The 14040-nt window shown below is 40.9% G+C and overlaps 1 protein-coding gene across 5 annotated transcripts in view; it reads left to right on the forward strand.

The window, feature by feature from the left end:
- The window catches only part of RCAN3 (RCAN family member 3), a 38809-nt gene extending 26493 nt beyond the window's left edge, over nucleotides 1-12316 (forward strand). For 4 of the 5 annotated variants that reach the window (XM_025368203.1, XM_025368229.1, XM_025368194.1 and 1 more), the window contains 3 exons: nucleotides 7021-7194; nucleotides 8581-8752; nucleotides 10407-12316. In XM_025368203.1, coding sequence (XP_025223988.1) covers nucleotides 7021-7194; nucleotides 8581-8752; nucleotides 10407-10591 — 531 coding nt within the window. In that variant the 3' untranslated portion in view covers nucleotides 10592-12316. The remainder of the gene's footprint in view (nucleotides 1-7020; nucleotides 7195-8580; nucleotides 8753-10406) is intronic. The other variant, XM_025368221.1, reaches the window with a different exon arrangement.
- Nucleotides 12317-14040: the final 1724 nt, after the last annotated feature.

Below are 14040 nucleotides of genomic sequence, written 5' to 3' on the forward strand. Positions count from 1 at the left end.
TTTCTGTTCAGTAAAGTCCATCTCCCTGGCTGTTTTAGTCAGAGATTGAGGAGAACCAAAAGCACTTTGCCTACCCCCAGACAGAAATGGAGGCCTTGCCTTTGATATTAGTGGACCTGCAGGCTCGGGACACTGGAGAAATGGAATTTTCTAGATCAGATTTACAGAAAGACATAGAATATAAATCTCTTGCCTTAGGATGCCAAAGATAATTTCACTGCTGAATGAATCAAGCCATTCCTTCTCAAGAGTAAAATCGTTCCTCCTACTCTGTTTGTTTTGTTTTCTTTTTTTTTGTTTTTTTTTTTTTGAGACAGGGTCTCGCTCTGTCACCCAGGCTGGAGTGTGGTGGCACAATCACGGCTCTCTGCAGCCTCCGCCTCCCAGGTTCAAGCAATTCTCATGCCTCAGCCTCCCATCCTCCTACTCTCTAATGTTTACTAGAAGTGGTGGGCTCCTCATTTTTTTTCAGTCCAAAGCAAAGGGGTGTGGCAAAATCATGTTCCCAGTTTATTCTTCAGTGAAACAGCTAAACCTTGCCTTCTCCGAGTTGGGATAGGGCAACAGAGTGGAGCCATGGTGGTTCCAGAAAGGTCAGGAAATACACACTTGGCTGCCATCCTCATCTGTTGCTCCTTGAAACTGACCTTCCTGTATGGCCTTTTCCACTTTTCTCCTTTACTGATGCCTGTTATCCAGCTGTCAAGCACTCTTTCTTAAGTCCCCAAGAAGGTTGTTGGTTACATGTTGTTCTTAGCTATTTTAGGTACAAGGTATGTGCTGTCATTGTGATGGCTAATTGCACAGGTGGTCTTAGCATACGAAGGCAGCCTCTGGTCTATATTTTGTGGAAAACCTACATACATCATAGGAAAAAGCCTCAGGCATTGGTTTTTAGGTTGCATTATTTGTGTTGTGCCTGTAGACCTTACGCTGCCAGAGGGGGATAGTAAGTGACTACAGAAAAAGTAAAGTGGTTAATGATGATTTTTATTTTAATGGAATCCACATTATCTTTTCTCAAATAAATGTGCAGCCATCACCCAACAGGATGATGTTAATGTTACATCATTAGAGAATTCAGAAATTTATAAAAGTGAGCTATTTCTGAAACAATTCTAAGGAGAAAAATAGTCATTTGGTTTTTGAATGAACAGCTGCAGATCCTTCATGTTTATCACAAGTCGTTTTCAGTCCATTTTCATAGATTATGTCCTTTCCCTGCTGTCTGCAATCTTCTAAATCCCTTTCGTGCTAATGTCGGGCTATCAGTGGCAGCATCAGAAATCTACATAGGGATGTCTGTGGACTCACAGAAGGGCAAAGCTACCAGCTGAGGGCTCGTAACCTTTTTTCTCAAATAGGAAACTGATGGTTTTGCCTCCAAGTTAATTCTTCATGCTTCTAAAGCACCTCACAGCTAGAATTCACATATTTCATAACCATATTTATGCTACTTCAAGGGAAAATGGGTGTGAAGGAGAGAGAAAGAACACAAAATTCAGAAAAAGCTTGCTAATCAGTTCTTGCATGGCTTCATTTTTGTGTAATTCTTTTTTTTAGAGAGAGAGAGAGACAGGGTCTCACTCTGTTGCCCAGGCTGGAGTACAGTGGTGCAATTGTGGCTCACTGCAGCCTCGAACTCCTGGGTTCAAACAATCTTCCCACCTTAGCCAACTGAGTGGATAAGGCTACAAGCGTGTGCCACCATGCCTGGCTAATTATTTAATTTGTTTGTAGAGATGGGGTCTTGCAGTGTTGCCCAGGCTGGTCTCAAGTTCCTGGCATCCCAAAGTGCTGGGATTACAAGAATGAGCCACTGTGCCTGGCCATTTTGTTATAATTCTTAGTCCTATCACAGGTATTGGATTTTGGAGGAGAGAGAGAGAGAGGGAAAGAGAGAGCACGCGCCAGCTATATGACCCATTGCTGTCATCTGCATGTTACATTCAGTTACAGTGTATTTCTGGAATTTGAAGAAAAGAAGTATCTTGAAGGGAAAAAGGAAGAAGGATATGATTATCAAGTAGCTGTTTGCAAGATAGCTTCTGTCATACAATGCATTGGTACTAGGAAAAATTCATTGCTGTGGAGGACTAGGGATAATACATGGTCCTTTTACCTTGGGCAAGGAAAATGTTTAATGTATAGAATTAACAAAGTACTAATATTTTATAAGCTGTTCTTAATTAGTTCTTAATTTCCATTGTGTTCAGTGTTAATATTTCTTGACTATATCACATGGGAATTTTAATATTTTCTTAATGTTTAAAATACATTTAAAATAAACTAATACCAAGAACCAAATGGGTTGTGATTTTGCAAAATCTCAATTCTCATTCTCTTTAAAAGCGACAAAGCTAACCACCTTTGAAATGGATGCTGAAGAAACTTTGAAATGTATCCAGAAGCAATAATAATTATCAGTATTTAATATATTTACCTATTCACCTTCCCTTTTAAGAACTGATATGCTACTTTAAAATCCTTTCTAAAGCTATATAATATTTTATTATTTATCTATATTACTTTTTTTTGAGACAGTCTTGCTGTCTTACTCAAGATGGAGTACACTGGCATAATTTTGCCTCCCAGGCTAAATCAATTCTCATGTCTCAGCCTCCTGAGTAACTAGGACTACAGGTGTGTAATTTTGTATTTTTAGTAGAGATGGGGTTTCACCACATTGGCCAGGCTGGTCTCAAACTCCTTGCCTCAAGTTGATCTGCCTGCTTCAGCCTCCCAAAATGTTAGGAATACAGGCGTGAGCCACCGCGCGTGGCTTTCTGTATTACTTTAGTATATGGAAATACTGCAGTAAATAAGAATAGGATTGATCTTAAAACTGCCCCCTGCTGGAAGCAGCTTGCAGTCCACTGAAAAGCCAGGCTGAGTAGAAGGTCCGGCATAATTTATTTTTTTAAATGAATCAACAAAAAATACATAGTCTTTAGGATAAATGATGTTTCCTCAAGAATGAAGGATATTTGAACACAAAGAATAAATATCAGAGGACAAATTATTTTATATTTTATCCAATTGGAGAAATAGTGCAAAGTGGCAGGTAAATGTTCACGTTGAGAGAAGCTAATAAATGAGGGAATGTATAATTTGCACTTCAGGATCAACAGATCATTGAAAGATCTTTACATAGGCCAAGCAAGAACAAAGCTAATTTATAGGTTCCTTTTATTGTGTTACCATTGCCAAGCCTAAGGAATACTTCTAAAGGTATTGAGAAGTTTCTTAGATCCGTTTTATTACATTTCATGTATTAAACCATTGCCTAAATATGTTTTCTGTAAAGAAAATTTAATGTTGCGTTTCTTCTGGTGATTGAAATTAGGCTTTTCGTTATCCCAATTCATTAATAAATAGGAAAATAACCACTTTTTTTCTCAGCCTCATGAATGATTCAAATATTGCTCTCTTTCTCTAGTCCATCTCAGAATACTCTGGAGATCACACTTACTGCAAATTATATAAAATGATTTGTGCTCAGATATTGTTCCAATGCTTTTTACCCCAAAATGCTATTTTTGTGGAATTACATAGTCCCAGTATGAATGTTGAGAAAAGGGTTTGATGGTTTTGCCTTTGTGAAAGAGAAGCTGTGGCTGTAGGGAGTTAGGCATCTTTAAAGACGTTGCCAAACATACATTAGCATCTTTCATAGGAATTTCACTCAGGGTAGGAAAATAGAGAAAGAGAAAAAATAGTTGGAAAGAAAACAAACAAACAAACAAAAAGAACACAGAAAATCTAAGACAAACAGATAAGATAGTAGACATCCCAAAATATCAGCAGTCAACAATGGACTCCAGTGGAAAGACAGTGAGTGTCAAACTGCATTTATTTACATACAGGCACACACATGCATTATACACACGTCTTCTTTTTATGAGACATATCTAAAACATAAGGATACATAAAGGTTAGCAGTAAAGGCTAAAAATTGATTTCCATACAATACATAATCAAAAGAAAGCTACACCAGCTATATTAATACCAGACAAAATAGACTTTAAAACAAAGCACATTCCTGGCTGGGCGCGGTGGCTCAAGCCTGTAATCCCAGCACTTTGGGAGGCCGAGACGGGCGGTTCACGAGGTCAGGAGATCGAGACCATCCTGGCTAACACGGTGAAACCCCGTCTCTACTAAAAAATACAAAAAAACTAGCCGGGCGAGGTGGCGGGCGCCTGTAGTCCCAGCTACTGGGGAGGCTGAGGCAGGAGAATGGCGTAAACCCGGGAGGCGGAGCTTGCAGTGAGCTGAGATCCGGCCACTGCACTCCAGCCTGGGCGACAGAGCGAGACTCCGTCTCCAAAAACAAACAAACAAACAAACAAAACAAAGCACATTCCTTTATCTGGCAGATGAAGAAGGTCACTACCTAATGATTAAAAGTTTCATTCACCAGGAAGAGAAAACAACTATAAGCTTGTACGCACATGATAACTTAGCCTTAAAATGTAGGACGCGAAAGTAACCAAATTATACAGAAAAATAACACATCCACCTGATAGTGGGAAAATCTAACAGATCTTTCCTGATAATAGTTAAAACAGACCCCCAAAAAAATCAGGATATAGAACTTGTAAAGAACGTGAGCTGAATATACTCAACATTTTTATAATACTGTACCAAACAGCTGCACAAATTACACTCTTTTCAAGCAAGATTTATGAAATTTAATGACATTGAACCAAAAGCAAGTCTCAAACTGTCAAAGGATTACTATCACTATGGATAGCCTACTCCAATCAGAGTGAAAATGAGTTAGACATTAAAAAGATAAAAAACTCCTGTCTATTTGCAGTTTAAGAAACATACATCTAAACAATTCACGAGACAGGGAGAGATCGTAAGAAAAATTAGAGAGTATTTAGAATCAACTGGCGCAGTTGCTCACGTCTTTAATCCCAGCACTTTGGGAGGCTCAGGCAGAAGGATTACTTGAGCACAGAAGTTTCAGACCAGGTTGGGCAAGACATTGAGACTCTGTACAAAAATAAAATAAAATTAGCCAGGTGTGGCCAGGCATGGTGACTCATGCCTGTAATCCCAGCACTTTGGGAGGCCAAGGTAGGAAGATAGTTTGAGCTCAGGAGTTTGAGACTAGCCTGGGAAACATAGCAAGACCTCATCTCTTTAAAAAAAAAAAAAAAAAAAGCCAGATGTGGTGGTGCATGCTGAAGGAGGCTGATGTAGTGGGGGTGGCTTGAGCCCAGGAGTTCGAGGCTGCAGTGAGCTCTCTGATCACGCCACTGCACTCCAGCCTGGGCGACAGAGAGACTCTGTCTCTCTCTCTCTCTTTTTTTTTTTTTTTTTTAAAGACAGAGTCTTGTTCTGTCACCCAGGCTGGAGTGCGGTGGCACTATCTTGGCTCACTGCAGCCTCCACTTCCCAGGTTCAAGTGATTCTCCCACCTCAGCCTCCCAAATAGCTGGGATTATAGGTGCTGACCACCATGCCTGGCTAATTTTTATATTTTTAGTAGAGACAGGGTTTCACCATGTTGACCGTGCTGGTCTTGAACTCCTGACCTCAAGTGATCCACCCACCTCAGCCTCCCAAAGTGCTGGGATTACAGGCGTGAGCCACTATGCCTGGCCACACCTGGCTAATTTTATTTTATTTTATTTTTGCCCTGCCTTCTATTTTAAAAAATAAAAATAAAACATATCAAAACTGTTCAGGTGCTGGGTGTGGTAGCACATGCCTGTACTCCCAGCTGCTTGGGAGGCTGAGGCAGGAGGATCACTTGAGCCCAACCCAGGCAATATAGCAAGACCCTGTCTCAAAAAAAAAAAAAAAAAATTAAACAAACTGGTGGCGAACAGCTGAAACAGTACTTAGAAATGGATGTCTTGCTGGGTGTAGTGGCTCATACCTATAATCCCAGCACTTTGGGAGGTCAAGGGGGGTAGAAGACTTCAGCCCAAGGAGTTTGAGACCAGCTTGGGCGATGTGGCAAAACCCCGTCTCTTCTGAAAATACAAAAAATTAGCTGGATGTGGTGGCAGGTGCCTTTAGTCCCAGCTACCCAAGAGGCTGAGGCAGGAGGATTACCTGAACCCTAGAGGTCACGGCTGCAGTGAGGCAAGATTGCACTACTGCACCTCATTCTAGGCAACAGAGTGAGACTCTATCTCCAAAAAAAAACAAACAAACAAACAAAACAGTCACACACAGCAGCAAGGGAGAACCTCAGCAGCAAGATCTAAGCAAAAAAAGCAAGTTGTGGAAGAATACATATAACATGATAACATTTTTAGAGATACAAATAAATGTTGTAAACTATAAAGAAAAACAAGGGAATGATAACATTCCAGAAATGACAGCTTTGAAGGAGGAAAGGAATGTGAAAGGGAAAACTAACCTTGTTGCACCGAGGACATCAGAACAATAGCAGTGTTCTAGAATTGGGCATGTTTGTGTCATTCTCTTATAGCTTGCATTCGTTTTATAACCTTTGAATGTAGACAATATTTAATAAAGTTAATTACACTTAAAATAAGTGCACGACCCAGCATGGTGGCTCATGCCTGTAATCCCAGCACTTTGGGAGGCTGAGGTGGATGGATCACTTGAGGTCAGGAGTTTAAGACCAGCCTGGCCAACATGGTGAAAACCCATCTCTACTAAAAATATAAAAATTAGCCAGGCATGGCGGCCAGCCCCTGTAATCCCAGCTACTTTGGAGGCTGAGGCAGGAAAATCACTTGAACCCGAGAGGTGGAGGTTGCAGTGAGCTGAGATCATGTTACTGTACTCCAGCCTGGATGACAGAATGAGACTCCATCTCAAAAAAATACATAAAGTAAGTGCAATTGCTAAATTACAGGATACCTGTTCTTGTATATGTGCAAGAAAAGTATACTGTTTTAGGAGAAAAGTTTAACTTACAATGTGTTCTTAATTACTTAGGTTTCATGAGTTAAATTTCCCCTTCTGTTAAAGATTTTTCTTTTTTTTCCCTCCCATTCCCTTTGCCTTGTTGCTCCTTAATTGTAGGAAAGATTTGAAGCACTCTTCACCATCTATGATGACCAAGTTACTTTTCAGCTGTTTAAAAGCTTTAGAAGAGTCAGAATAAATTTCAGCAAACCTGAAGCGGCAGCAAGAGCGCGAATAGAACTCCACGAAACAGACTTCAATGGGCAGAAGCTAAAGCTGTATTTTGCACAGGTACTTCACAGTGCAAAGAACACTGTTCTCTAAACTTGTTTTTCTCCATCCAAAAATAGTTTTAGTTCACCATTTTCTATATTATTATAGCAGAGGTGTATAGAATGAACCATCTCAATCAGCAAATAATACAAAAATATTTTCCTTTTATTTTATAGATACATAATTTTATGTATTTATTAAGCACATTGACCTCCTAACTTTGTTTTGCTGAGACTAGCAGTTGAAGGAATTGATTTTTCTGGCAGCTTTGATCAACTGGGATTCTGCGTGGGTTACGCCCTGACACCTAGTGTTAGGGAACTAACTTACCTCCTGTGCATCCAGAATGGCACACATGAAATAAGACATGAAATCCTTCGGAAAACTGAGAAAATGGTCTCTTAAATCATTTTCTGTGTTCCATAATTCATATGAGGAACCAGGGAGGTCACAGAACTGTACAAATCTTCGACTTTGAAATTGCAGAGGACCCTGTAGGGTACCAAGAATTGGCTACACTTAGTATATTCTAATCCTGCATTGGTGTGACTCTGAGAAGCGGATTTCTTCTGAGAAGAATGGGCAAAATCAAGAGATTACTCGTGTTTCAAGTGCACTGTTTTATTTTCAAAAAAGCATTTTTTACAGTCTCCCTTTCAAATTAAAAAAAAAAAAAAAGGTTTCTTATCTTGCCTTCCGAGTAAAAACCTAAATGAAAAGATGTCTTGACATTTCTGGGTAGAGTCTCTTGAGATGGAGTACAAATAAGTCGATATAACCTAATGTCTTCTAAGATCGGAATTTAGTAGTTACTGTCGTTCATTTCTCTGTTCATCCACTTATTTATTTATTTGTTATTTTTATTTTTATTTTTTTATTTTTTGAGATGGAGTCTCACTGTCACCCAGGCTGGAATGCAGTGATGCAATCTCAGCTCACCACATCCTCCGCCTCCCGGGTTCAAGTGATTCTCCTGCTTCAGCCTCCCAAGTAGCTGGGACTACAGACATGTGCCACCACACTCGGCTAATTTTTGTATTTTCAGTGGAGATAGAGTTTCACCATGTTGGCCAGGCTGATCTCGAATTCCTGACCTCAGGTGATCCACTCGCCTCGGCCTCTCAAAGTGCTGGGATTACAGGTGTGAGCCACCACACCCAGCCCATCCATTTATTTTTTATTCAGTTAATATTTATGAAGCACCTACTATGTGTGGCCATGTGCTGTGCACTGAATGGCCAGTGGTGAGCCAAACAGACCCAGTCCCACCCTCTTGGAGATTATAGACTGTTTAAGAGAAATTTTTAATTTTCTACACAAAGATGGAACAGTAAACATAAAGTTGAAAATGAAGAAAACATAGCCCAGTTTGCAAACTGGCTTTGAGCGTCTCGCTCCCCGCAGGTGCAGATGTCTGGTGAAGTGCGGGACAAGTCCTATCTCCTGCCGCCCCAGCCTGTCAAGCAGTTCCTCATCTCTCCTCCAGCCTCTCCCCCGGTGGGGTGGAAGCAGAGCGAAGATGCGATGCCTGTTATAAATTATGATTTACTCTGTGCTGTTTCCAAATTGGGACCAGGTAATAAACTTCTGTTTTTCCTCTTTTCTTCCCCAAGAAACTTTTATATTGACGATCGTATTCAGCAGTGTGCATTGTGGCAGTATGATTAGAGCAGAGGATAAAGTCAAACACACCTGGGTTCAAATTCCAGCTGTGGCATCTACTTGCTCTGTGATCTTGAGCAAGTTACGTAGCCTCCGTTTTCTGAGCTTCTGCTTTTCCATCTATAAAGTAGGGAGAATCATATACACCATTCAGTGTGGTTATAAGTACTAAACGAGGGCCGGGCATGGTGGCTCACACCTGTAATCCTAGCACTTTGAGAGGGTAGGGCGGGCAGACTGCTTGAGGTCAGGAGTTCGAGACCAACCTGGCCAACATGGTGAAACCCCGTCTCTACTAAAATACAAAAAATTAGGCGTGGTGGCGTACACCTCTAGTCCCAGCTACTTGGGAGGTTGAAGCAGGAGAATTGCTTGAACCCGAGAGGCAGAGGTTGCAGTGAGCCGAGATCACACCACTGCACTGCAGCCTGGGCCATGAAGCAAGACTCTGTCTCCAAAAATAAAAATAAAAAATAAGTATTAAATGATGTACACATAATACTCAGTAAATGTAACTGCAATTTTTACTACTACAAATTTTGCTAGTACTTGATAGGCAGTTAGTGAATATTAGGTGCCTTCTCTCCCCAGCCCCACCAAGTATCAGGCAAACAACAACTGCTTTGACTACATTACAAGAATTGGTGGTGATATCATCTCATTCCTTCAATATTTTTGTCATTTCTGTTTCATTTCCTCTGTTCCTTCTCTTTCTCTACCTCTCTTCCTTTTAAAATCATATAAGAAACCGACGTGATGCTGGTTCAGACAGTTGTCCACCCAAGACAGAGGTTACGTCTCTTGAAGGGGAATAAAAGAGGCATGTTGAGGAAGAAGTGACTCAGTGCTGTTTTTAGATGTTAGAGCTGTATCTTAGATATCCAAGGTCCTATAATCAAGGGATTGCCTGTGCTGCCTGGATCCTTACAAGTATCTCCCAAAGGAAAACCGGAACTATTTTGAAGTTAAACAGATTGACTCGGCCGGGTGCGGTGGCTTACACCTGTAATCCCAGCACTTTGGGAGGCCAAAGCAGGCAGATCACTTGGGGTCAAGAGTTCGAGACCACCCTGGCCAACATGATAAAACCCCATCTCAACTAAAAATACCAAAATTAGCTGGGCGTGGTGGCTCACACCTGTAGTCCCAACTACTCCGGAGGCTGAGGCAGGAGAATCACTTGAACCGGGGCGGGAGCAGAGGTTGCAGTGAGCCGAGATCGTGCCACTGCACTCCTGCTTGGCCGACAGAGTGAGACTCCATCTCAAATAAATAAACAAGTTAATTAAACAGATTCACTCATATTATTCATAAAACAATAATTAGCATTTGCATTTTAACTCCCAAGACCTCAGTACTGAAACAACAACATTTCATACCAGCCTTAAAGTATCAAATCTCTAACACCAAAACAAGATAAAATACTCTGACATAGGACTTAAAGATTTAAACAACAAGAATCACCCATTAAAATAGGAGTAGAACAAAACGTTGCAAGAGACAAAAGAGTTCTTTTTGCTGGAAGTGATGCTTTTGTCATGGTTCTTATTTTGCTTTTACCTCCGCAGGAGAGAAATACGAACTTCACGCAGGAACGGAGTCCACGCCCAGCGTGGTGGTTCATGTCTGTGAAAGTGAAACTGAAGAGGAAGAAGAAACAAAAAACCCCAAACAGAAAATTGTCCAGACGAGGCGCCCCGACCCTCCGACCGCAGCGCTGAATGAGTCCCAGACCTTCGACTGCGCACTGTGAGGCGCTTGGTTGTGGTGCGAGGCGGCTGCCTTGGTGGGCTCCGGCCATGGCGATCTGTGCTCCGCGGCCGATGCGTTGCTGCTGACGGTGTAGCTGAGACTCTGCAGAATGAGGTGTAGGTCTGCTCACCACGCCTGTACTGCAGACACGGTCGTGTAGAGTAGCAGCTGATTTGACCTGTCCCAGATTTTAAGTGATATTCCAAATGGGACTTTACATTAAAGGAGAAGCCCCGGAGATGTGGCCACCCTTAACCATTTTTAAATAATAACAGATGAGGAAAACAGTTTCGCTCCCCTCCAGCCATGTAAGTCCTCCTGATGCCATGTCACATGAGACACCAAAAACTGCAACTCTAGTCGTAGCCAGTACAGTACCATTTTTATGAATTTAAAAATAGTCTTACAAAGAGAAAAATACAATGGGTATTTTTCTACTGGTATAAATAGCTTCTAATTAATAAATCGATCAAAGGTGGTTATTCAGTATACACGACATTTTTTGCAGGAAAAGAAACCTGAAATACAGAATAATTCGTAGAAATCATGGTTCTCAAGTATTTGTTTCATCAGCTTTGGGGAAGAAATGCCAAATCCACTTTGAGGATCAGTCTTACGACACAGATGTCCCCACGTGTTGCTCTTATCTGGAATTTGGGACAAAGCAATGCATAGGCCCTCATTCCTGATGTGGCGCCCTCCAGACATGGCTGCCCGGGAAGGAGGGCCACTTTAGAAGTGGGACGTACCACCAGGAAGCTTGAATGATTAGGATTGCAGGTGGCTACTGCATTCTGCCGTTGGTGACCGTGTTCTAGCCTGTAGACCACCCAACTACCTTCATTCACCAACTTTTATCCTTCACCTTTTCCAGTATCGTGTTAACCACTAGTTCTTGAGTCTTTTGCTGTGATGTGTATGTTTATGTATGTCATTCATAGACTTTCAACTAGAAAAGGTAATGATAATGTAAATTGTCCCTTTAACCATTTTTCAGCTGGCTTTGAAACAAAAGTCACACTTACTATTTTTCTATGAATTAGGGAATGAGGGGAAGATCATTCAGTTTTACTTTTCTTTTTGTTGAAATTTTGTACCCGGATTGCAATTGGCACTTTTCCTAAGACAGAATTGTTTCTCACTTATGTGTCAGAATGTATATTTGAACCTCCCTAAGAAGCAGCAGGCATCTTTTTAACTCTTCTGGTCTGTTTAGACTTTGAAGTCCCTTCTGTAGAAAAGTCTCATAACTGAGAAGGCTTTGCTTTGGGCTGAGTGGGTCTGCTGGCCTCCACTCACTGTGCTGTTTCCTTTGTGTGGCACACTTGGGAAGCTCCGGGGCGTGTGAAGGAGCTGCAAACATGAGTGAGAACTAATGAACCAAGGCGGCTGCCGCCATGAAGGAACAAAACGCAGGCATTCAACCATGACGTCTGCACAGTGATACTAACATGTCATTGTGGTTTTGTTCTCACTTTGGTAAAATTTATTTCTGAGCACTAACTGTGTTGCACACCCCTAAGTTTTTTTTCTATATCTTCCTTGCCCTCAAATACTCTGAGATAATAAACTGTTCCATTTGTAGCCAACTACCGCAGCTAAGCCTCAATGTAAATTCAGTTGAAATTTGCAATTCCATCAGCAATTTGATGTATTGAATTCAAATCATCATTTGTCATTTTAACCGACAGCCACTTAATAAATTTACTTTGCAGTTCTGAACTCAGCATTGTGCCCATTTTTTGTTGCAAGATGGACCCTATATGTCAGGAGACATGTATTATCAACAATTGGGAATTTTTTGAATTTCCTTTTAGGTAATATTGATTCACTGTAATTTTCTAAGTGATCAAAACCCATGATATTTTGTTATTTGGCTTGGCTTTCATTCTCTGCCAATTAAAGAATATTCTATTCCTAACACATAAAACTTTTTACAGTCAAGCAGGGCAAATTACCCAATGCTTTTCTATCTTTTTTTTTTTTTTAGAGCATTGAATAAATTGAAGAAAACTTTAAACCAAAATTAGAGAGTCATTTAAACTTTTCTGAATGGAAAACATTAATATCTTCATTTTTCTAGTATAATATAATAATAAAATTAATTTTTTTTTTAAAAAAAAAGCTACTAAGTACCCATCAACTTTTTCATATTGTGAAATGAACCAGGATCTTAACAGGTACTATCATCTCTGTCCTTTTTTGGCTGTATAATATCTAGTTCATGTAACAAATTTATGAGAGGTAAGTCTTGTGGTGTTTTTTTTCTTTTAATAAGATTTTCTGCAATTTTTTTGAAATGGAGTTATTACTTGGATTTAACCGATAGGCCAGGTGTGGTGGCTCACACCATAATCCCAGCACTTTGGGAGGCCGAGGTGGGTGGATCACCTGAGGTCAGGAGTTCGAGACCAGCCTGACCAACATGGTGAAACCCCGTCTCTACTAAAAAAATACAAAATTAGCCTGGCGTGGTGGCACATGCCTGTAATCCCAGCTACTTGAGAGGCTGAGGCAGGAGGATTGCTTGAACCTGGGAGATGGAGATTACGGTGAGCCGAGATCACGCCATTGCACTCCAGCCTGGGCAACAAGAGTGAAACTCCGTCTCAGACAAAAAAAAAAGAAAGAGTATTTAACCCTGATAGCATAGTAGTAGCCATGTTTTCTTTAGAAACCATAACCTCTTCATGGGACTCAAACTATGTAGAAAATTGTGAGAAAAGATAATGGTGCTTTGTGTTGGGAAAAAAAATATTTGTGAAGGATTAGAAAACCGTAACACTGGCCGGGCGCGGTGGCTCAAGCCTGTAATTCCAGCACTTGGGGAAGCCGAGACGGGTAGATCACGAGGTCAGGAGATCGAGACCATCCTGGCTAACACTGTGAAACCCCGTCTCTACTAAAAAAAAAAAAATACAAAAATCTAGCTGGGCAAGGTGGCGGGTGCCTGTAGTCCCAGCTACTCAGGAGGCTGAGGCAGGAGAATGGCGTGAACCCGGGAGGCGGAGCTTGCAGTGAGCTGAGATCGCGCCACTGCACTCTAGCCTGGGCGACAGAGCGAGACTCCGTCTCAAAAAAAAAAAGAAAACCGTAACACTTAACAAGGATAGTCACAGAACCTACACTGCATTGGCTCTTACATTCTCCATTTTTGTAGCACATCCACCTGATGAAACCAAAGATAAATCCAAGTAAAAAGTGTACTAGTGAGCATCTCTGAGGTTTAAGGTACTAAGAGGCAGAAATGGATAAGAACAGTTCCATTGCCTTCGCGAACTAAAACTTGGCGGGAAAGCAAATTAGTCTTTTCACATTCTGCTTCTTCAGAATGTTATACTCAAAAACATATCAGTAATTAAGAGCCAAAGCAAAGCTTCAAGAAACTTTTAAGTTCAACATAAAGGTTTAAATAAAATATTTTTTATTTTTATTTTTTTATTTATTTAT

This window comes from Theropithecus gelada, chromosome 1 (genome assembly GCF_003255815.1).
Source record: "Theropithecus gelada isolate Dixy chromosome 1, Tgel_1.0, whole genome shotgun sequence".
Taxonomy (NCBI): Eukaryota; Metazoa; Chordata; class Mammalia; order Primates; family Cercopithecidae; genus Theropithecus; species Theropithecus gelada.